General features: G+C 35.5%; 1 protein-coding gene across 8 annotated transcripts in view; it reads left to right on the forward strand.

The window, feature by feature from the left end:
* Positions 1 to 26,181, forward strand: part of Cdkal1 (CDKAL1 threonylcarbamoyladenosine tRNA methylthiotransferase) — a 627,362-nt gene that overhangs the window by 380,453 nt on the left and 220,728 nt on the right. For all 8 annotated transcript variants that reach the window (XM_021260567.2, XM_021260565.2, XM_021260566.2 and 5 more), the window contains one exon: positions 10,114 to 10,280. In XM_021260567.2, coding sequence (XP_021116226.1) covers positions 10,114 to 10,280 — 167 coding nt within the window. The remainder of the gene's footprint in view (positions 1 to 10,113; positions 10,281 to 26,181) is intronic.

Below are 26,181 nucleotides of genomic sequence, written 5' to 3' on the forward strand. Positions count from 1 at the left end.
AGTTATTTCCCAGCACCATTTGTTAAAGTCCTCTCTTTTCTCTAATACATATTTTGTTTCTTTGTTTTTGTTTGTCAAGAATCTAATGACCACAGATATGTGAGTTTATTTCTGCATCCTCTTTTCTATTCTGTTGGCCTATGTGTCTGTTTTTGTGCCAGGACCATACTGTTTTTCTTACTGTGGTTTTATGCTATAATTGGAAATGAGGTTTTGTGATGCCTCCCACCATAACTCTTTTGCTTAGGATTATTATGGCTATTCTAGGTCTTTTTTGTTTTACCATACAAATTTTTGTTGTTACTCTTCGGTGAAGACTGCCATTTGTAGTTGGGCAGGAATTACATTGACTACGTAGATGATTTTAGTAATACGGGTGTCCTAACAATATTAAGTTCATCATTGTATGGATATGGAGATCTTGCCGTCATCTAGTACCGCCTTCAGTTTCTTCGGTACACAGTAATGCAGTAATTTTCATTGTAGGGGTCATTCACTTCCTTGGTTAGGTTGAGTCCTAGGTGTTTTTTTTTTAAAGCTACTGTGAATGGAATTGGTTTCCTGAATTCTTTCTCACCTAATTCATTATGAGTATATAGAAAAGGTATTGATTGTTTTTAATGTTGATTTTGTATCCTGTGCCTGTTTATCCTTATCTCTTATGGTAGTTGTGTCATACACTTTGTCAGTTTTACTACTTGTTTAAAGTATTATTCTCGTTAACATTTACTCTTTCGTGTGCAGAAGTAGAAGTCCTCACAGTATCCCCTCTTCTCCCCCATACTAGAAATGGACCCCAGGGCTTCCCACATGCTAGGAAATTGTGGTGTCACTGAGACACATCCCCAGCTCATTTATTTTTTATTTTGAAACAAAGTCTTACTAAGTTACCCAGGCTGACTTGAACTTGCAGTTCTCTTGCCTCAGCCTCTCTAGTACCTGGAATCACAGATGTGTGCCACTGTGCCTGGCCCCAAGTATTTCTGTTTAATTAAATTTTGTATTGTCATTAATGTAACTAGAGTCAGCAGTCGGTACTAGAGATCAGACATTCCTCTCTAGAAGCAAATAATCTGCTAGGTTAAACCCTAGATGCATCAGGGTAGAATTTTAGAAAACACACATTATGGAGGTGTGAGGTGTGTAACACCCACATTTATTTTTTAGAAGTATTTCTGCTGAATTATTACTTTTAATTTTATGGGTTTCAGTATATTAAACAATGTATACTTAACAGAAAAATAAAGAATTAATAAAATAGTAAATTTTAATACATAATGAGTGTGTAGAATAAACATCAACATTATTAACATCAATTATTTACCTATTTACAAGATTTAAAAAGTAACAGCAGAAATAAATTCCTATGTGAACTACAATTAAAATGCAAACAAAACTCTACCACAGAAATAATCTTTGCTTTAATTATCACACCTAAGGTAGTCTTCACATGTGCAACAGCATGTTCCATACATAAGTCTTAGCTTTACTTTCCTGTCTGATGGCCATACTTGTTACCTCTCGTGTCTTCCTCTCTTATCAAGAGCTTCCTATTATAATATACAATGTGCACTTACCAGGAAAATGAAATACAAATTAAAAACTCAAATATTTAATGAGTGTTTAGAATAAACATCAGCACTTTCTACATCAACTGTTTGTTTGCTTACTAAATTTTAAAATAACAGAAATAAATTCCCATGTGAACTACAATGAGAATACAAATAAAATTCTACCACAAGGACCGGGTATTTAGCTCAGTAGTTCTTCTGACTGCCTCACAAGCACAAGGTCCAGAGTTCAATCCCTGGTACCAAAAAAAAAAGAGTAAAAAAAAAAAAACTACCACAAAAATAATCTTTACTTCAGTTATTACAACTAAGGTAGTTTTCACACTTGAAAACAGCATCTTCCATGCACAATTCTCACACTGATAATACATGTGTTTTGTTTTCCTGTCTTGTTTGATAGGACATACTTGACATCTTGCTAGTTTTCCTGGGGTTGTTTTAGATTTTTATGATGTTTCACCTGTCTGTTCACCAGTCTGCTCCAGAATTCTTTTGCCAGGTTCTTTGGGCAGTTGTATATTGTTCTTCCTCTGTTATAATTGATCATTTATCAATTCCAGTCCCAATCTTCTAAGTAAATTTCTCTGTGATATTTTATGCTTGTTATTTTCTATGTAAACTATGAAACTATTTATGCCTGGCATGTTTAGGATTGAGTAAAACAACCATTGGCTAACGCTGTTTTGAGTGACATTGTAGTTGTTACCTAACTCTTCATCATCTATTCCACCTTTGGTTTTGTAGTAAAATGTGACCATTTCTGGCTTCATTTTTGAAGATTCACTGTCAATCTTTTTTATTTGTTTGGTTTTTTTGACACAGTGTCTCACTACATAGTCCAGCTAACAGTTAACTTACTATGTAGCACCGGCTGTCCTTGAACTCACAGGATCTCCTGTCTCAGCCCCCGACGTGCTAGGATTACTGGCGTGTGCCACCATACCCTACTTCAGTCAATCTTATCATCATGGTGTAACGATGACAGTATCAATGCCACTTTGTTTTTCTTCACCATAATGTAGTCTAGGATAGCCTAGAACTCACTGTGTAGCACAGGCTGACCTTGAGCTCACAGGATCCTATTGCAATCTTACCATCATGATGTAATGTTGACAGTGTCAGTACTGTGTTTTTCTTCACCATATAGGAGGCCAATGTTATGTCTTTCTGATTTCCAAAGATTGTACTATACATTTCTCTATTGTGAATTTGCAATATCTTTTCAGGAATCTCTGCTTTGTTCTTGCGAATAGTTCCTGTGCTGGTCAACTGGTTGTTGTATTTGTTTGTTTGTTTGTTTGGTTTGGTTTGGTTTCTTTGCAAATATAACATCAATGGGTAATTGGTGAACCAACTGTCAAATGTGACATTTGGGTTACTTTTTTAAATAGGTGCAACAAATCTGTCCACATTGTCATGTGATTTATTACTGCAATTGGTAGCTGATTTCCAGCATAAATTTCTAAATTCAAGGTGTAAAATGTCTTTGCACCCACTGAGGCAGGTACTTTTATACTGTATTTGGAAGTTTTATTGGGCATATGTTACCTAAACCTTCAACAATATGAAATAATGCAAAGTTCTTCATCAATTGTCACGTATTCAGATGGTGTATAAATTGCTGGACAGTTTGAAACAAAGCTTTCAAAACATTAGTGAATAGCAGCCAAATTGTCAGAGTTTTTTCTTTTTTCTTTCTCGGTAGGTCTTTTTATTATCAAAACATAGATAATTTTAAAAGAAACCAAAATCTCTCAAGTGTTATTTTTGTTCTAAGAATCTCCACACCACCTCTGTCACTTCTCCATAAATTCTGTATTCTGTTAGTTAGGATGATAAAGACCTGCTATGAAGGCTTTTAGTTAGGATAGAGAGATGTCATTATAAATATAAATATATATATATATTTTATTTTGGGGTACCAGGAATCGAACTCGGGTCCTTGCACTTGTGCAGCAGGCAGCAAAACCACTGAGCTAAATCCCTGGCCCATAAATATATTTTTGAGTATTACTATTGATGCATATAGAATGTTTTATTTGTACTTCTTTATTAGTGTATTTCAAAACATCTTGTAGTATATCATCCGTTACAGATAATTTCCAACATTGAATTGCGGTGTTAGTATTCCATCCAATAGATTTCACCCCTGGCAAGAACCTTATAACATTTTCTGACCTATATGATCCAAGTCATCATTGGTAGCCAAGTCACCTGATGACTCACTTTTAACCTCCTCACAAAGTTGTATAAGCAGAATTTCATGTGACACTGTACTGAACTGCGCTAATTTTGATTACAAGAAAAATCAAAAGAAAACACGTAATAAAAATTATAAAAACACAACAATGTATCACATTCCATAAAGGATAAAACTCCCTCATTTACACTTCCACACATATACACCTTGTCATTTGTCATTCCAAGTGGAGGAACATAAAGATTGCTTCCTGGGAGGAGAGCTGCCTTGTTTTTAGAACATGCATCGTCTTTTCATGGTGTTTAGTTTGTTTTTACCTTTCCAGTATTTCCAAATTCTTGTATTAGAGTGGAAATAAACTCTTTCAGACTGTGATGTTTCAAAGGAGATAAACACGTTGTTTTTGTTCAGCAGCAATGTTATCAATTTATGCCAACATTATTTTCTGTGATTAGTATAATCACAGATGTCAGTATGTCTCAAAATACCATGTCCTGGTTAGTTTTTGTTAATAAGGTAATAAAAAAGTTTTAAAAATTGTTTTATAGGCCACTGACCTAGCTGAAATTACTTCTAAGTAAAAAGAAAAGCTTTAATTCTAAGATGATGGTTCATATTTAGTTGCTGTACTGTCCAGCTGTCCTTGTAAGATAGTAGAGAGGCTTAAACAACACTGAACTTTTTTGTAGAAGTTAAAAGACTGTACAGTAAACTCGACACCATTCAAGCTGTGTGTTCATGGTGTTTAGAGAATATTCATTTTTGCATTCATTGCCTATAGAACCTCCTCTACTGTAAATGTTATGTGTATATGTATATGTATGTATATATGTATATTTATGTGTGTATATGTAGGAGGAAGTGCTTTTCAAATGTGTTAGCTGAAATAAAGTTAGTTGAACATACACATCTCTTTCAACAAAAGCAATCTTATTAAATATATTGATTAATGGAGCCAAAATTTATCATGTGTTTTTTGTGTGCTAGGCACCATAATAGGTCCTGGGGATAGTTTCTTTAGTAAGATTTTTGTACCTCTGCCTGGGAAGTGCTTTTATTCTATTCAGAGGAAGCAAACAATTTAACCAAATTATAACACATTGTGTTACAGAGTTATGTACAAAATGGTTAAGAAAACAGAAAATGGGAATTTAAGTTAGTCTGGGTGGTCAAGACAGTTTTTTGAAGAAGGTATTTATTATGCAGAGAGAAATAAGAAGGCAGTTTTGGTAGAGGAATGAGTATATGCTTGATGCATAGAGACCTGAACTGCATGACCCGCCCAAGGAATTCATTCTGGCCAGAACAAAAGTTTTGTCCAACATTAACTTTTCTTTTTTGTATTAGCTTTTTTTTTTGTATTGTGATTATGAGGGAGAATATTTTTGATCTTAGAAAATATATATGACATGTTTAAAAGTAAACTCCCATAGTATCTGTATCTGTCAAATGGTTCAGAAAAAAATATATACATGTGTTCATGGATGTGGACAGAGAAGACTCACAGATATGGTATAGTGTCACTGATGAGTGTAGTTGAAGAAGGTACATGTGTTCATTAGATTCTTCTCAAAACTTTTCTGTAAATTTAACAATATTGAAATTAAACAGAATGTGTATGGGTGTAGCTCAGTGGTAGAGTGCTTGCCTAGTGTGTGCAAGGTCTTGGATTTGATCTGCACCACCATGGGTTGGGGGAGTGAAACAGAGTGAGAGAGAGAGAGAGAGAGAGTGAGAGAAAGAGGGGGAAAAAAAGAAAAAACATTTAGGTCAGTAATAATATTTTTAAATAGTTTGGTAAAGCAGGATAAACCTGTAATTGGAAAATTAGCTAATTAATAATTGTCTTATATGGCACCCCATGGGTTGGGTTTGTATTGGGATATACCAATTATATAAAAGATAGCATTGGTTGGTCCTGTTATTATCCTATCTTTAATAAATTTAAGTCCCTTTTTATGTAAAAGAAAATCATAAAAGTTTTGAATGTCCAATAATAGGACTAGAAATGACCACATAGGCTATGTCAGTAATGTGATTTGCTGTTAAATGACTATGCTAAATAGAAACATGGCTGTGTGTGTTATTACTTAAAAATATTCTGCTTGGAGAAGCTTTAATGACCTTTCAAATGCTTAAACACAAGTTCATATTTGTTTGTAAACTCTCTAAGATTAATTTTTAAGAAGAAAGAGCCCATAAAATCTAATTAATATGTAGTGCAATCCTTAACAGCAGGAAGTAAAAGCAGATCATTTAATGCATATTAAATAAATATACCAAATTGCATATGTTTAATTTACATTTCTTATTCAAAGAATGAAGGCTGGAATAGAATGGTGGGGAAAAAATCAGGGATAAAATTGAGAAGAGGAAAGAAAGGGCAAATGATAGGAATGGAGAACAAAAACTAGAGGGAGGAAAATGTGGATGTTGGGGTGAGGTGATTTTTTAAAATATTTAATTGGTGTAGGTTTCCCTGCTATATAGTGCCCTTTAACTTTTGATCCTTTAATATTGTTTACAGTTTTTATATTTTTTGTAATCCTTATTTTTTAGAAACACTACTCATAATGGAGTAATTGAAACAACACATTATGGTGAAAATTTTCCTCAATGATAATACAGCAGGAGCATACTGTTTTTCTGACCAGATAAAATCAATCTTTACCCATATTTTAATGTATTACAGTGAAGTTCATGCATAGGAAAAATCGTAATTAATCATAATCTTTTGAAATTGAGATTTGGCAAAGTTTGATATTGAATTCAAACAATTTTCTTGTGAGAATATTTTATTGAGTCTATTATCTGTCTTTTGTTATTCACTTTTTATGTCTTCTACTTTTTCCATCTTTTCTATCATCTCAAATTACTCTGGAACAGAGATTGAAATCCAGCTATTGAGTTTACTGTCTTTTCAGTGATAAATAGGCTGATCTGCAATTGTTTGGATAAGATGATAATGGATTCTAATAACTAAAAATGTTAAAGGATTTTCTCCTGTTCAGTGCATTTCATTGCTTCCCGGTATTTGCTTTTTCTTTCACTCAAATTAAGATATTGAGAGATGATGGATGATCAGATAAATGTAGCATACATTACAAAGGTCAGGTAGACTGGACAATTGTGGAAAATGAAGCAAAGTCAGGTATGTGAACAATTTTAGGAAAAATTAAAATTTCGTAGAAAAGAAAGCTGATTTTTGTCTACTACTTTTCTAACCACCACTTTCTTTTCTTTTTTTGCATGTATTTTTCAGGAAGTTTTAAATTGAGTATTCATCCTCATTCTTCCTGCTTCTCTTTTTCATTTTCATGGAGTTTATTTTTCTGATATGTATTAATCAAAGTCCAGGTTACAGTGCAGATTGGGGCTCTTTCATTGAAAATCACGTATCTACTTGAAGCCAGCCCAACTTTTTCATTTCTCTGTTCTCTGAGGTCATTCTCTTCCAGCTCCACCACCAACCAATAGGATGTTCAGGAAGTTTTCCTTGTGTCTGTCATGTCCCCTTGCCAGCACCTGAATGATGGTCAAACTTAGGTAACAGAAGTTTAATGGCAAATTCCAATATATCGTGAGCCCAAAGAGCTGGATGGTACATGTAGGTAAGGGGCTAATAAATGTTTGATGGACAAATCAAGGAATGAATATGCAAAGCAATATAGCTTTATAACTGAAGTCCTTAAAGAGTGAAGCTGTTTAAGCAAGCACTTCTGTCCATCAGAATAACCAATTAAGTGTGCAGATTTAGACATGTGTGTGTCCATTAGTGATTACTGCAGCCCTCCACTTCCCTGGTGAATTCTGATGAAAGTCTCTCCTGACAGGAGCCACTTGCAATGTGAGGCATCATGAGCCTTCCCAGGAGAAAGGATGTCACACGTGAGGGGGGATTCCACAATTGGCTTTACCTTTTAGTATGCAGTAATTTTTGTGTCTCACGATTTAAGGATCAACTCTCATTAGAATTAATGCTTGTTATAACCTCACAAAAATCTCAGCTTTGTCAAGTTAACAGCAAGATCTTTGACACAGCTTTAGATAGAATGACAAGGTGAGATTCTCCAGGCCAGGGATTTCATATTTTGCACAAGCTTTTTACATTTCATATGTGTTTTAAACCAGGTTGCTACATAGAGAATTGTAGCAGCCTTGATCTTAGAGACATAAAGACTGTTATTCCTGTTGCTGCTGATTTAGTATTACAGCTGCTTCCTCCTTATGAGATTTAATTTGAAGTTTCAGCCCACCAGGGGGCTATTGGTCTCCACCTTTGTAGTTTTAAGAGCAGACTGCTGTTTTCTGCATGGATGTTATTTTCATTCCTATTCAGAGTGATTTTTTCCCCTTCTGTATTCATCTAGCAACAGCAAGGCACTGTTCCAGGAACTTGCTCTCTCTACATAAGGCATAACATGGAACCATTTGGATGGAAAAATTATAAATTAAAATTATTCTGTTCATTTAAAAATATTCATATTGTGTTATTCAAATGCCAGTAACTGGAAAATCATGGATAATGTCCTGTTTTTATAACCTCTTTCAGAATGTTTTAAAATCTGTTTATGTTGTTACTTAGCCATCTACTTTCCTGGAGTGGATTTTGTGATAATTTTTTTAAAAAAGGTTGTATGAGTCCAGTGTCTGATGGACTATATTATTAAAATGAAGATGACACTATTAATTGTAATACATTTATAAATAGAAAAGTATTTATTCTATGTACTAAGAATGTTTGTAAAATTGTAAGACTTGGATGGTCTATAGACACGCCATACTATTTTTGTGGAGGATAAAGCTTTCTATTATGAAAATGAAGCAAAGATTTATTGTTTCTGGAACCTATATATTTAATTTCAACTAAGAAAACCCTTGTACTTATAACACTTCTGATTTTTAAATACTAAAAACATCTCCAACTTTTGTACTTGTCTTTTTATTTTTTACTCTTCTGCTCTCCTTGCTAAGTCAATGACTCTTTAATTTGGGGAAACTAAACTTTTTCTTCTGTCTTCATTTTTGTATTTGTGCAAGTGAGAGTTGTGTGTCTCAGATAGGCAGGGAAAAGTGGAAATGTTCTTATATGGGTTGGATGATTTTTTGATAAAGTAAATATATCTCATTCTGTAGAAAAGAATAGTGACTGGAGATGATCTAACTGTGGAACATATTAAAGAGAGTGAAGATCTTCACTTTTTTTGCTCTTTTTATTCAGTAAATTTGAAGTCCAGAGTCACATAAAAGCCATGTGTTTTATTTGTTGTCTCTCAGTGCAAGAAAAATTTGAATGTATTTTTGAAACTCTTCTGCCAACTAAAGACAATTTAAAATTGTAATTTTAAGACACTTTCTAGAAACTCACACTTTGATTTGAGCTGAAGGCTTAGTTAATGTACCTGTGTTGTGTGCTGAAGTTCTCCAGAAGCAACAAATCACTGAGCATGAACAAATTTCACAGGCTCATTTCATTGTTTATTTTAGCCCTACAAATCATTTGGCCTTTTAAAACAGGCTAATCCTTTAATTGAATATGGGTTCAAAAAGGTTCCAAATGTGTACCAGGGAAACCTGGATACCTCCTTCCTACTCTGTTTTATTTTAAATAGTACTAGGTGATCCAAAAGTATTTCCTCTTGAGTTTTGAAAAGATGTTATTGCAAGCTATAATATTTGAAGACAGGATTCTACCAATAAAAATATAAATGCATTTCCTATTTGATGGAAAATAGAATGCAAGATGTCAGTAAATGAGGTTTCCAACATAATATATACAGTCACCGATGTTTTTGCATGAAACAATAAAATGAACCTTTTTTAATTAAATAAAGGCAGATTATAAAGCTACTATAGGTAAGATGACTTTCTTACTATTAATATTTTGTGAGTTAATCCTTAACTATCCTTGACATTTTTCCTTGGGTTGGTGACAGACTGATTAGTGAGTTAACTGCTGACAGTACCTATTCTGTAGAGTGAGTGGTTCAATTCCAGGACTTGTGGTATTTTATAAAATAGATATTCTCAGAGGTGGGACTGAGGCTCTAGCCTTGAGGGAAGTGCTTTGAGAGAAGCACAGTTGAACTGATTGGCTGTGAATGTTAATCACCTCGTAGGACACACTGACAATTTACAGCATTGTTGTAACTCTCTAGTGTTCATAAAATGAACTTAATAACAAACTGCCACCATGGGATAAGCTGCTTTTCCTCCACAATTGAATAGCCAGACTGCCTGCATAATGGTGTTGAGAAATACTGCATTAAAACAAGTGAGCAGCTGTATGATGGAGGAAACAGCTTTGCAACAGATTTGTTAATTATCCCCTTTGATTCACAGAGGGTGTTTGTGAGATATGGCTGACCAGTGAAGACACAGGGGCCTATGGCAGAGACATCGGCACCAGTCTGCCCACGCTCCTGTGGAAGCTGGTGGAAGTGATTCCTGAGGGAGCAATGCTGAGGCTTGGCATGACAAATCCGCCCTATATCTTAGAGCATCTGGAGGTAAGGACAGCACGCCATTTACATGCTGACACAGACACCACCAGCACAGACCATGGGTAGCTTCAGGATCACCACACAGGCTTCATTTAGAGCCGCTTGTACGTTTGTGTGGGGTCCAAAAATAGAGACTCTCAAACCCCCTTTGTCAGCCAGTACAAAATTTGTTTTTGCTTCCTCATCATTAATTAATGTTGCTGAAATTGTTCAATTTTGTCATGGTTTCTTGTTGCTTCTTTCTAGTCCTTCTGATTCAGTTTCTCCATTTTGAATCTTGGTCTGTTCAGAACTGCTAATGTGTTGTATTAATTTTGTACCCAACAGTCAATATTATATTATGCAAACTACCTTAGCCTATTAGTAAGGAGACTGTGCCTTATGTTTGAGGATGCTGTTTATTCCATTCCTTTGTCTGGAGATGCTGTGTGGTAGACTAGGGTCAGCGGGACATAGAGCTTGGTGCTCTTGCACTTGATTCACTTCTGACTACTGGGAGCTGAGGCAGAGGGAAGCCTCAAATCCCGGTTCATTTTATATCCATGGGTCAGGTTGTTTATGCTTAAGTAATTAAATGTCAAACTAGAGAAAATGGATGTGTATCCAAGTAACTGTGGCACCTGATGACAGATGCCACAATAAATATCAGCCAAGAAGATGGACGAGACAGCAACCATTTAAGTGAAGAAGCACATAATCCATGATTATTACTTGAGAAATAGTTACCCTAGCTTCAATGGTTTGGGCTTGAAATCTAGGTGCTGTTATAAAGTCATGTGTAAAGTATGGGAACAAGTCACTTTTGTTTTAATTCAGGTAGGTCCTTAGACTATGTTTGTACAGAAAAATAGCATTCCAAAAGCTAAGAGTATAGTCACTGAAATTTGCTGCATAAATACAAATAAATATCTGTAAACATTTAAATAGTTATTTCTGTCATTTTGATTTTGGCACTGTATTTAAGCTTTCTGTTGAGTAGCCACCTTAATATCAGCAACATATTGTAGAAATTCTTTTTTTTTTGACACCAGAGATCGAACTCGGGACCTTGTGCTTGCGAGGCAGGTGGCGCAACCACTGAGCTAAATCCCTGGCCCTAGAAATTCTTTAAACAGAGTTGATAACAATTTGATTCTTCATTACAAATACTTAAGAAATTTAGCAATTTCAGTTTTGCCAGTCATATTTTCCTAGCTAGATCTTTCTAGTAAGGGTATATATATTTTTATGTTAACTTTGGTACCTCAGATAGTGTGGGATAATTATGATTTGCTACTTAAAAATAAGTTGCAGGCGTGTCAACTTTTACTTAACACTTTGACTCAACACTTGAAAAAGCAAGTGATTCTCTGTGAAAATCAAACATGCTAAGAACTGTGGCAGTCTTGCTATATTTGAAATAAATATGAGGCATCCATTGTAAAGACCCAGCAATGCACAGGGTGTATGTGTGCTAGGATGGGAAATGGGCCCTTCCAATATGCAGTTTATGAGAACATGCCAGGTTTTTTTTTAATTTAATGAAAATTCTGATGAAGATCCAGGAACTATAGTAGCTAAAGTCAGTGAAGTTCAGATACAGAGTAAACACAAAGATAATCACACATTGGCTCAGAGGTGACTAGCCAAGTACTTCTTGGAATAAATTCAGTGTCTTAATTGATTGGAACATTGGAATAGCTAAGGCTACTTCATAGCAATTCCTATTGCTCACCATCCAAAGTAGTGACAGCATTGTTAACCTTCCAGTAGATGTTCCAAAAAACTTCTAAGAATCAACAGAAGATGCTACATATATCATTATACTTTACCTAGAAAACACCAGATGTTTAGTTTGTAGATCATAGTGTGATAACAAGTTCCTATTGTCACATTATATTTTTTAAATCTTTTCTTTAGAATATGTAGTGTTGGCCTTCCTTCTACCATCATCATCTTCTTGATGAAAAGGCATTGTCATATCCATCACTTGATCTACCCCACACAGTAGTGCTCAGTGAGCATAAGAGTGAATAAAGGAAAAGCCTTTTTCATAAACTAAATTGTAGCCTCCACTAAATAAGCTTTGAAGTCTTAATACCCTGCCCTTAAGAGGCAGGAAAAGATGATGAAATAAGTGAGCTTCAAGGGTGAGAGTTTACCTCCATAGACTGCACTTTATAAGCAAGGAATGATGCAGGCAGGATGTTGTACCACACCTAGGGGGAAAAGCCATCCCCAAAAGACAGAACAGAGGAAACTAACACAAAGGTATGGTACCATCTTGAAGTAATAGTGTTTAACCTGCTATCAGTCTGACAAGGCCTCCACACCTTGGTGGTTCTTCTCATCCTGCTCTAGATGGCGGAGCCTAGAGTTGGCAGTGTTTCAAAAACACATTCTATATCATAGAGAAGCTAACTGGGCTCCAGATGGCTTACATGACTCCCAGTATCCAAAAGGGCCCTAGGGAACTTAGTCCAAATCTGGTGATCCTCAGTCCCGTGCCTAGCAATACATTGTCCTTCTTCATTTTCCTCTCACTGGGCTTAGGCTACTCTACAGAAATTACTTCACTTATCTAAAGAGTGCTGGAGAGAGTTCACCAGTAAGAAAAAGAAAAAAAGGGGGAAAACCAGAAATGAAAATAGAAAAAAATAACAATAGTGAATGAAGGTGGTAGGGGTTTTTTTAGTTGTAGGGATAAAAGGAACCCACTCTTGAAATAACTGCTTTGATGGGTTAATACCCTCAGAGTGAAGATTTCTTGAGCACTGTATCAGTGGGACTCAGCCTTCTTGTGTTTCTGGGAGACCTTCACAAGGCAGACTTTAATTATAGAGCACTTCATGGGCTGTTTTCTCCTCCATTCCCCTCACTTCACATCCACCTGACTCTTGAGATTTTTTAAAGACCCTTTTACCAGCTTTAAAAAATATATATATTGAAGAGTTTAGAGGGAAATTATTTAAAGGAAAACTCCAAAGTTTTTATTGTGCTATTTAAAAGTGTGTGAAAAAATAGATCAGTTGAGAATACATTTTATTAAATCACCATAATAATAGAAGATGCATATTACCCTAAACACAGGATGTAGTTTAAAGGTTTTATCAAGAGTTTAACATTGTGTTTGATACTTCATATAGTAGATATTGAATAATGCATCCTGAATTAAAGGAAGAACTCTATCAGTAGCAGGCAGACAAGTAATAGCATCTTTTGGGGACATCTGCAATCCCTATTTTTAGCTTATCATTGCCTTAAAAAATGCAGGATTCATTTTAATGATACAGCTGACAGAGATATCGCAAACTTAAATACAGTGGGAACACCTTGAAAATGAAGAAGCATAACTATAAGCATAAGTAATAATACTGTATTAGATTTGCATATGATAATAGAACAATAGGTTAAAAGTATTTTACTTCAAGTCTGCTAGTGCTTCTCCATTGCCTACAGGCTAAAGATAAGCTCTTACGCATGACATTTGGGGCCCTTAAGATACTTTTTCATTACATATCCAGTCTTTTATCCCTTCACTACCCTGATACTTCCTATAGCCTGTATGCAATATGTGTGTGCGTGCGTGTGTGTGTGTGTGTGTATGTTCTTAGACTTTCACTTTGTTTTCCCATTCCATATGATTCCAGTTAGTGCTAATGTGTTACTAAGGTGCATTTATACTTGCTACTGTAGGAAATATTTCCCCTGTGTTTGCTTTTCTACACATGCTATTACACGTGCTTGTGTAATAACATTGGCACTCTTGTCTTCAATGAACTCTGACCTTACAGAAAGTCAAACACTTGTAAATTTGATCACTCTTGTAACCACATTACTTAGGCTTGCTTTCCTAGTGATACCGGTAGGTAACCCCCAGCCAGACTATTAATTCAGACTGAAAATAATACACACGAACCCACTAAGGTGCGATGAGACCAATGGTGCAGTGGCTACTGCTAACAAGACACTGTCAATTCCTGGTAACTTTTTTCTAAGACTGAATAATATGATGATGTTGATGATGATGATGATAATAATAATGATAGTACATTTGTCAAGTGCTTAGTATTTTCAAGAAGCCATGCTGATTTCCACATGTGATCTCTTTCCTTCTTCTTTTTAGCTAAATAGATATTATTACCTTCTTTTTATTGGTTGAGAACCCAGGAATTAGAAAGGTTATATAATTGGCTAAACTACGTAGTTAGCCAGTCACAAGGCTTGATTTCTACACTTGGCTGCTCATGAAATGTTTTCTACTCTACTCTACTCTTCCATGAAACCTTCCCAGACCCTCTCCCTGTCAGGTCTGCTCCTCCTGGTGCACCTTGGTATCTTATTTATGTGTGACTCTAGCACAGTTGTCATCATCTTTAGGGAAATGCTGTCTTGGGCCCCTTAGCATTTCAATGCCCAGCACACATTTGATAAATTTATATTGAATGATGTGATAGTTTTATGGTTAACTTATATTCTTTGGCTATATATATTATATATTGAACTAGCTTCATGTCTGTCCCAATCGTCTAGTTTTGCAAGAGTCTGAGGTTGGTTGGCATGTTTGTTTCTCACTTATGAGTCACACTTTTTGAAGATGTTCTGGCCGGGTGGGGAAACTTTATCTCAGGGATGCATTTTATTTATTTGCCTTGCTGAACTACCACAGTGAAAATATCTTTAAGACTACGGAAAGCAAATAAAGCCCTTGTATGAGTACTGAAGTTGCACATTTTTAGGGCTCTTAACGTCTGTCTTCTGCCTCCACCTCCTCCTCAGCTTTTACTGCTTTGTCGAATACTCATTGGAAAAACCAGCAGTCAATAGTCAAGGTGGAGAATTTTAAATCAGACAGCTTGTCTTGATTTACTTTTGTGAATTGGCTGGTAGGGAAAAGCTACTAAAGCTATTGAGCAGTAAGAAAAACTGGAAATATCTACAGATTTCATTTACATAAGCTATTCTGGTCTTCCATGTATTATGGATAATTTAAAGTAACCATTTTCTCCTTTTAAGAGACCTGCACATCTCAAAATTGTATCAGTATTTTAGTCATCAGTTACAGCTTGTGAGAGAGCAGGTTGCTTACTTTAGGATACAAGTGGTTCTTATTAAGGACTGCTTCTATATTCAAGTTATGAAGAAAGCAACCTATATTTTAAAATTTATATTACTTTGTAAAATTTTACTGGAAAATATTGGCACTAATATTCACATATATATTATACTACTTTTTATTCAGCTGGAATTAAAATGTATAGCATTGTTCAATATTTACGTTTAGTACTTTTATACTACATGTTAATATGGTTAATCACAAATAGTGATGTCTTAAAGATTTCATCAGTTTTTGGCTTACAACTTTTTTAATCGATGCATCAGTCAGCTTCCTGCTAGCCTTGATATTTGTATGTTTACCTCTAGCTACATGACCTTATTATACTCTATAATCTAATTGTATATTTAGCAAAATGAATGTATCTGGTGAAAGACAGTAGATATCTGTCAAGGACTTTTGTTGCATGTTAATTTATAAACAATAATATGTTTGGGTTGGCTGACTTTTTAAAAATGCTTTGTAATTTCAAAATAATAGCAAACCCAATACTTGCTGTGCTTTTGTCTCATTAGCACAATAAAGAATTGCCAAACTGAACTCAGCAGTTCAAGCAGGTTTTTATAATGTTTTCTCCTTAGGATTTATACTTTCCAGAACAACAGAAAAATGTGTAAATAGATCCTCTGCTGTCATATATGAAATATTTTTCCATTCTTTAATATAAAGACGAGCTGGATGACTTATTTTGAGCAAGAAAATGGGAAAGAAGGAAATTTCTTTACTTCTGCCATCCAGATAATATTTTTAGAGACATGTTCATGTGTGGTTTGATCTGACTGTTGGTGCCTGTTTTCTTGTTATTTATAATCAACACTTTGTTTCATTCCGACCCTGGTATTCATGAATAAATTTCAAGAGGTCAGTGTAAGTGGAAACAAAAGCATATGCCTGTCTGAAAATTTGAAGGAGTGAACTCATATTAAAAGGGTTCATATCCATTTAAAATAAGTTTATCAGGTTTTGGAGGGTCTTAGTATTTAGAGGTGGGAGCTTTCTCTCTGAAGGGATGACAGGGATGAAAGAAATGGCCTAGCTTGGCTTTTGGAGCAGTTTGACTACTGATAAAAGATGAAATTGAAATACTGTTCCCCCAAAAGCAAGATGGTAGGTCCACCCAACATTCTAACTCTTCATCTTTCTAGGCCTTCCAGTAATACTGCTTGCCTCTCTGCCAGCACCATACCTCAGCCTCCTCATTCTTGTGATACTCACTTCTCCCCTTGTCCAGGCTTCTGCCTCTAATTCCAGTCCTGTCCAAGAAGCCTAAGCTTTCCTTCAAATCAACAATCCCTCAGATAAATGCACATAATCTACTGCTTCCTCTTACTGAGCCTCCATTTGTAATATTGAGTGGGTAATCGATGCTTGTGACTACATGTAGACTAAAGGATCCAGAAAAGAAATGAACTCATAGGTAGACTGAATTTCAGAACAGAGTCCTCTTTGTTTCTGATGAAATTATTTTATGCTTATTTTCAGGTATACTTTCAGAGGGAAATTAAATAATTTATGAATGAATGTTTCTTGTGTCAAAAATAATTGGAAACCTCTTCTTGGGAGAACAATGGAAAATGCCTTGGTTAAAATTGTTTAAATGACCAGTAATATTGGGGTCCTACTCTGGAACTCTCAGTTCCAATTTTTAAATTACAAAATATGCATAGGATTCTAGATCCAATATGGGAACATAAATGTCAGAATCATTTTTGATTACCCTAAAATGCTTTAAACCACATTTTGGTATAACTTCTGAACTGCTCAACCACTAGTATCATTTTTCTCTTGCCAGTGGCCTGAGTCATTGTCTCTTGCTTACAAAATGAAGTCACATATACATGTTCAATCCCAGAAGAGATGATAATTTTCTGAGAGGAGAAGAAGACTAAGAATAAAATGTGTAGTAGGTGATAAATGAAAAGGACCTAGTAAATCCTTTATATAGAAATTGATGCCATAGTCAAAAATCTGAAACTGTATCTTTTTGTATATATATTTTATACAGTACTTTTAAATAAAGATAGATGAATGAATCGATAGATGAGTAGATGGATGAATGAATAGATTTCTCATTGAAACACACTTGAGAAGTCTAGGAATTTACATATTTCAATTATGGCATATAAATAGTCCTATTTCAGCATTTCCTAGTATGGTGTGCATTTCACTTTACATGGGCGGGCATTCAATATGTATATGGTTTAATTTGCATCTTAAAAAGCACTTTGCCTGTCCCTTGAATTCTTAATTTCACCAGAGTAGCTGAGCAGGCTTCCAATGTCACCTGTCTAGATCAGTGTGGTTCAGACTCTACAATATTCCATTTTGGGGCTTTCTTCCTCATTAATTTAAGAAGTCAGTTTTGCTCAGACTATTGAAAAGAGCTGTCTGTGGCTTTTTTTTTTTTTTTCACAAGTAGAGAGAATGGCTAAAGCGTAAGGCCATCAGCATTACTTCCCTTTGCACTTTTCTTTTGACTCCAAGATCCTTTCTGTATTGATTTCTTTGCTCTTACAGCCTACAAAAGGCTACCTTAAGCACTTGCTAATTCAGCACTTAGTAATATGAAGTCCTCATATTTTATATCGGGTACGTAATGGAATTTTCAGGTGATTCATGGTGTAGAACAGAAAGGTTGGCAGTGAAGTTAATGGTTCCTAGAATAGTTGAGGGACATTCAACATATTTGACAGAAAGCAAAATTCATTTCCTTACTCTGCTTCTGTTCATTTCTGATCTGTTAAGTTGGTGGTTGTTTTTAGGTCTGATCTGTATCTTTTTTTTTTTTTTCCTGTATCTTCCTTTCTTTATCACTTGAAATTAAGCCTTCCAGATTTAAGTCCAAAAATTCTTCAGTGTCACTTAATAGTAAATAATAACCGTGTCATAAATTGTTATTAGAGTTTTTATTATTATCATTATCATTACTACTATATTTGTGTATGTGTTATAACAGAACTATCAAGTAGATTATAATGGGCACAACTGGTCTATATGCAATAAGTGATTTAGCATCAGAAAATGTACTGTGCAGGCCTCAAAAAGAGAAAACTAATTTGATTGAAGTAATGTTGAAAGTTTGCTGCTATACATAAGGCATGTGTGCTTTATACAGAAAATGTTGTGGATAGGCCTGCCTCTAATATTTGGTAATAAAGAAACAAACTTCATGGTTTTCATGTTGTTATATCTTAAAAGCAAGCTTTTTATCCACTTAATTTAACAATCCTCTACTGAATAGCAGCCTACATCTCATCAGTTGATATTTCATACATTAATCTTTTAGTTGATTGGCTACTACATTTTCAACCTTCATTTTTCCCACCCCCACAGATCCTTAAGTTTTTACCATTCTTCTGTTCCTATATTACTGCATTTATATTAGTTTAGCTGTTGTAATAAAAGCTACTAGAAACTGGATAGCTTTAAAAAAAAACCTAGAAATTAACCATCTCACACCTTATAGGCTAAAAGTCCTCAATCAAAGTGTTGGCAGGGCTAAATACTTTTGAAGGCTCCGAGGGGGCGTTTGTTCACTATGTCTCTCTGTAGTGGATTGACTAATGGTCAACTTGTAATGCCCAGCTGAACTGAATCAGCATGGTCTGGGCATGGAGGATCCACCTCAAGATTGTTACCAACAGCCATAAAAAGAGCACTGGAGAGGAAGATCTTGGCCTGTTGATTTACTAGGAGAAGCTTGCTGCGCATGGTTTTCCTGACGCGAACTAGGCTGTTCTCATCCGAGGAGAAGCACGAGGCCTCGCTGTCGCTGGGAATGGCTGCTGTTTTCATCAGGGGAGCTCTGATCTTCACCGTGAGCATCACTTCCTGGCTACAATGTGGATCCCTCAGCATGGTTTCACAAATCCTTCATCTCACCAGTGTAGATTTTCTGCCTTCCACCATTGGCCTTTGGGTCTTCCAGGTGCAGATCCTCAATAGGGACAATCATGAGACATTGCTGTGGGCTCTAGGCCACTGGTTGGACTCAAGGAGGACATTGCCTTGGACTCTAGGCCTTCAGCTAGACTTGTGTTGGAAACTGCTGGGATCTAGGCCCGCAGTTGAATCCTTTGGGCTTCTAGTGTGCGGTTAATCTCTTGCACTCCTTTGCATTTAAATCTTTGGGTAATTATTATAAAATAACCTTATAAGTTATGTGTCCTGTATTTAATATATTCCCTTGCCCAATCCTGCTGACTACAACACTGGCCATCCTTGGCATTCCCTAGCTGTGGACATACCACTCCAGACTCTTCCTCAGTTTTCCTCTAGCACTTTTCTCTTTGTCTCTGTCCAAGTCCTCTTCTTATACACCAGTCATTGGATTAGGACCCATCGTAATTCATGATGACTTCATTGTAACTTGGTTATATCTATAAAGATCCTACTTTCAATACGGTCACATTGATAGCAATGTCAGAACTTCAGCATGTCTTTTTAAGGGGCACAATTCAACCCATAACACCTTTTTTGTAATAAATAGATATTCTTTAAAGTGATTACCTTAGAGATTACAATTAACATCTTAATTTATAACAATCCTGCTTGAGTTAATACCACCTTAATTATAATCGTATATAAAAACTTAGCTCCTGTGCAGTTCTCTTCCCTCCCTGCTTCTTTGTACTGTTGTTGTCATAAACATTACATCTTTATACAAGGTATACCTATCCACACATATTTATAATTAGTGCTCTATGCAATTGCATTTTTAATCAGATATGATATAAGCAAGAGTTACAAGACATATTTATACTGCCTTTATATTTACTTATGCAGTTAACAACCTTCATCACTGCTTTTTACTTTTTCACATAGATTGGAGTTTCTTTCATTTCAGCCTGAAGGACTCCATTTAATATTACTTGTAGGGCAGGTGGCTAGCAACAGATTCTCTCAATTTTTGCTTTAATTCCTTCATTTTTGAGGGATAGCTTCTGTGGATGTAGAATTCTTAGTTGACAGTTTTTTCCTTTTATCATTTTATATCATCCCACTGACTTCTGGCCTCTGTGATTTCTTTTGAGAAATCAACTGCTTATCTTATTGGGGATGTTTTGGCTGTGAGAGTTGGTCTTTTGAAGCTATCAGTATTGTTTGTCTTTTGACTTTGAACAGCTTGATAAAGATATACCTAGGTGTAGTATCATTGAGTCTATTCTACTTGGACTTTGTAAAGCTTCCCGATGAGTGGATTAATGGTTTTTGTTTAAATTAGGGAGGTTTGGGCCATGATTTATTCAAATATTCTTTTCTCTCATTCTGGAACCCTGATTATGTGTACATATGTCAGTATGCTTAATGGTATAGATTGAAATAGCTGGACAGAAATTCCACAGATTTCTAAGCCTGTGTGTGTATGTATGTATGTATGTATGAGGTATTTAGAAGGGAGTGGAGTCCGCAAATCAAGTAATCTCAATTGATCTGTCTTCAAGTTTACTGATTCTCCCTTCTGCTTGTTCAAGTTTGCTGAGCACAAGTGAATTTTTATGTCACTTTTTGTACATTTCTCACAGAATTTCATCTGGTTCTTCTCTATAATTTCTGTGTCATTACTGATACTCTTCATTTAGTGAAACATTCTGCTTTCCTCTGTCCTTTAGAAATGTTTTTCTTTAGTTCTTTGAACATATTTAAAGTATTTATCTAGTAAATTTTATTTCTGGGCTTTCTTTTTTGAAGGAATTTGTTGTTGTTTGTTTGTTTGTTGAATGTTTTGTAGGTTTTTTTAAATTGAAAAGTACATGTTGGAAATAATATAAAGTACCAGTTCTGGAAATTGGATTCTTCTCCTCCCCATGTTTGTTATTTTTATTTGTTTAGGATTTTTTCCTGAATTAATTTTGTGATGTCTATGCTCTTTGTCATGTCTCTACCCAGTTAGGTTAGTGTTTAGCTAGAGACTGAGCAGAGGATCTCCTGTAATGCCTGGAACCAATAAATCTTTCGGTGTTTGCAGAGCGGCCCTGTGTGGATGTTAGAGCCCACCGTCAGTGTGCAGCCAGAGAGCTTACAACTCTGCCTTTGCCTTCACTTACACACACACACACACACACACACACACATACAAGCACGCACATGCATGCACGTACAACACACAGCCCTATGCATGTCCATGGCCTTCCAGAGTCTCAGGAATATGTCATTGTTTTTCAAAGTCCCCTATGAATATTAAATTCCCTGTTTTTCCTTTAAGCTTTTTGATTTGCTTATTGTTTGCCCCAACTGTTATTCACAGCCTCAGGCAGCTGTGATGATAAATAATTGCAACTGATTATTTTTGACAAATGCCCCTGAGCAAAAGGCTCTTCTCCCTGGGGGAGTGCCAGGTCATGTTAAATAAGCAAGCTGTGCCTGTGGAGTCTTCTGTGAACATCCAGACAGGTCAGATAATGAGAGTTTTCTGGGAATGGGATTTGAAGGAGCCCCAGCCCCATCGAACCCCACCAGTGGTTGACAGGCTGTTGATTTTTACCATGATTGAAGGCTGTTGGTGTTCAGGGCTACTATGGAGCCAGGGAGTGGGAGGTGAGAATAGAGTAGGTTAAAAAAAAAAAGCCATAAACCACATAGTTTACTGTTCTTACCATGATTCATTTGTTGTTGTTGTTTTTTTGAATACAGATTCCCTAGATTGCTGCAAACCTTTAGTTAATTTCCAGAATTCTGCAAAAGTTGATTCTGACAATTTTGACCCTGCCCTCACTGTTTATAGAGAACAGGATTTTTCAGAAGCCTTTACCCCACCATTCCCGCTGACATTGGTAAACATTATTTATGTCTAGAAAAGGGTTACCTCTTTATAGGCCAGGCCATTCGTGTGTGAGGTTAAATCAATTTCTTTGCTTAATTTTTGTGTTCGGTTTCAAAGATGCCATCAATCACTTATGATGCCATCTGCCCTAGTAAAGCTTTTGAGAAGGAACTCATGTGATTAGTAGGTTATTGACAGCAAAAGATCACTATTAATTGAGTCTCCATAGCAGAAAGCACAGAGATTTACAGACTAAATGTATACTTCATTAGCTATGCCTCTGGGTGTCACACAAGAAACAACATGTGTAGGTAGACTGAATCCTGCCCATGACAATTAGTTGCTTTGTTCTCTTTTTAAATCGATACTTTTTACTAAAAGTTATATCAAATATTATTTTGTTATTCTTATTCTGGAAATGATTCAGCATCTACAGTCACAGTGGTTCATATTGTTGAAGCTGCTGTGAGTCTGTTTTATAAACAGGCTGTGTTTTCTTGCTAGGCCACATCCCCTTCACTCTGCCATGTCCCATCCTCTGCATAGTCTTCTACAAAACTGCACATCAATTGATGAGGCACTTGTTACTCAGAAAGTGTTTGCTTTTGCTGCTCATTTACTAAATTAAAAAGATAACAAAACTTGAAATCCATAGCAACAAGCTACAGATTTTGGAACAAAGCACTAATATTTTGGGTATATTTAATTTCAGTAATTGAAAGAGTCACTTTGAAATCTATGGTATGTTGTTTTATTACTGTGGAATTAAATACAGATTTTCATGTGTCTCAATTTTATTACCAACATTTTGTTATACACATTTTATATTGATATATATTATTATAGGTTATATTTACAGATTATATATATTATATGTATGTGTGTTTTACTGGAGATTGAACCCAGGGCTGTTACATTGAGCTGCATCCCCAGGTATTTTTTTATTTTGAAAACAAGGTCTTGCTGCATTGCCTAGGGTGCTAGATTTCAGGTGTGTGCCACCACACCCAGCTTGTCAACCCAGGTTTTACTATCTTTCCAACTGAACATATTATTATTATTATATGACCTATTCACAGAAATAGAAGATTTGTATCCGAATCCCTTTTGTTGCTAATCTGGCCACTTAGCTAAATCCTGATCATTCCGTTCACATCTGAAGTTCTGCAAAGGGAACGTGATTTGGAAGGAATTGAGCTGAATGTGATAGATTTTAAATTTTTTCCATGCTGTCTAATTCCAACCCTTCTAAAAATCTTTTCAAGCTCATTTTACTTGATGGAACTAGGAATTATAAAAAGAAATAGCATGTCAGAAGGCTGTGTGCCATATCGTTATCTGGTATTTGGTGTGAAATAATCATCTCAACACTTGCTTTGACAATTGTGTAGCGTCTTTGTATAACCCTGTGTCGAAGAGGCTGGCAACACAGAAGGCTTCTGTTTCTTTAGTGAGCGTCAGGAGTCACTTATTTGACCTGAGTTCGACCTCAAACATGTTTCTTTTGGACAGCAAGGCACTCCACACTTGCAAGTGCTTTCCATGCTGTAAACAATACAGTACAAAAACAAGATTCACATAAATCCATCTCCTAGAGATCACTCTATTCAAGGATGGATTGTTGTTTCAACCTTCTTGTTTCTCACTGAAGTCCTGGAGAAGGACAGGGGATCAGTTGGGGCTGGGTTTAGAGGTCGCAAACCCTGCTCTGTGGCACTTGGCCCTGGCCTGGGCCTTGGTCTTTGTGACCCTGTGCAGTTTCCCAGGGCCCCAGCTACTCTTCTTTGGATACTGTTTTATCAGTAAAAGCCTTTCAGTTTCTGTTTGTTTCTTTTTTCCCAGAATCCTTCAGGTTTCTTGGGAAAAGTTTTGAAAAGAAAAGAGGATAAATACCTACCTTGGTATTGACTGAGGTATTTTAGTGGTTACCTTTACAGAGAATATTAGCATTTCAGCAGTGCTTTATGGAATGCTGTATCATAGAGTGTGATTATTTAGCCCATAATAAAGAAACAATGGTTTAATAAAGAACAATAATAAAGAATAATAATAAAGAACAATGAATTAATACGTGTAGAACACCTAGAACAGTGTCCAGCACATAGAAACTGCACAGTTTTTATTTCCTATCCTTATTATGGGTGAATTTTGGATTTTTACCTTAAGGCAACATATCAGATCTAAAAAGATGAATTTTTTTCCTGTATAAAGGTATCTTTTGAATCAAGTATTTTTTAATTTTTTTTGTAGCTTCTCATCAGAAATCTTGTGACTGATAAAGCAAGTCAAACTCTGGGGTCCCTACAGGAGTGGAGAAAGCAAGGGAGCCAAGTTGCAAGACTGCCAGGGCTGTGGGAATGAGAGGCTCCCAGTGCCAGTCACCATGAGCACAGTTAGAGGTGCCCAGTCTCACCTGCTCTGGGCTGTTGCTGCTGCCAACACAGGGCTTCCCTATTGTAAGTTTTGTGTTCATAAGCAATGTAGCTCTTAGGTTTTAATGTACAATGACTAAAAATTTTAGAGAAATATTTTCAGGCCTGGCACAGTGGCACACACCTCTAATCCCAGCACTTAGGAGGCTGAGGCAAGAAAATTACGAGTTTGAGACCAGCCTCAAACTGAATATGCTTGAATATAGTGCCTATTTGAGAAAATGAAATAATTCAGAAAATAGACATTTTTTTATCTTAGATAAATGATGGCAGATTGAATGAGTGAACTACATATTCTACTAGTATACACTTTGGTACAGTTTAAATCTATAATAAAATTATGCAGGCTGTGTTTAAGAGGACATTGTTCTAAGAACCGGAAGACTTTGCATCTAATTTAAAACCTAGCACTCTAACTGTGTGAGTTCAGGCAAGTTATATAATCCCTTTGGACATTCATTTGTTTATCTGGAAGGAGAATTGATGGAAGGGGTGTCTGATCTGTTTGATCTCTTAAATTCTGTTTAATTTCCTCATTCTGTGATTTTAAAAATCACTTATAATTAACAAGTTTTTTTCTGTATATATTATATATATAATTAACAAATTAATCTAATTAAATTTCACTGACCTAAAGAAAAGTCATGGAAATGAATCTAAATTTTTAGACTACTGATGATATGAAACCAAAGTAGAAGGTTTTTGTGAATAACACACTAAAAACTTTACAGGCAGCTGTTGGTTTTTTTGTTTTTTTGTTTTTGGTTTTGTAATGTATCACAGATGTGGCCAGTCAGCAGTTACATAATTGGAATCCTAAAGGACGTTCCACTGTAACATTGCAGACGTTCACTGTGGGCTAGGTTTTGTAAAGTCAGCTTTATGTCCGGTGTGTGGCTCTTCAGATCCTACGCTGATTCAGAGCCACATATATTAGCAGTGTTTTTCTTAAATTATTAGTAGGTGCTGTTGCTTAGGAAAATGACCATCAGTTCTTTCTGTTATGATTAAAGGTATTTGTTTCCTTTCACAGTCTTACCATTTGAAAATGTGATTCCGTTATTACATCCAGATGAGACTAAAAAGGAGTTTATATTATACTTTTTGTTACTGCAAAAACATTATATCTAGTAATGCAAATACGTTGCAAATATATAAGCAGGAAACAGATGTTAGACATACAGATATTACAAAATTGAGCTGTATTTGAGACTGGTTCTCAAACTGCATTACAAGATAATTTTATTACTGAGCAATGAAATGTAGATTTTCTTTGAAATGAATTGTATTTCTCATGTTGCATATTTTAATAAGTGAAAACCAAAATGAATTCTCTTTATAATTATTTTTAGGGACATAATAAAATGATTAGTACATATGAGTTTTTTTAAGGGATATAGAGTATTTATTTGGAAAATCTGTTTTGGACAGAAAATTTAAGGTAAGTTTAAGTACTTGCAAAATATTTAAGCAGTATCCTCCATTTTTCATCTGATTTATCTTGTTAAGTGATCACCTTGCATCTTGTTTACCTTAAGGATTTTATTTTCAGGCTCCTGTAAGTCAATAATATTCAAAATTAGTCTTTCATATTTTCAAATGATGACTTTGGTTAAC

The sequence above is a fragment of the Heterocephalus glaber genome, unplaced genomic scaffold (assembly GCF_053883595.1).
Source record: "Heterocephalus glaber isolate CG9 unplaced genomic scaffold, H.glaber_assembly_v1.0 deba00001472, whole genome shotgun sequence".
In the NCBI taxonomy this organism is placed as follows: Eukaryota; Metazoa; Chordata; class Mammalia; order Rodentia; family Bathyergidae; genus Heterocephalus; species Heterocephalus glaber.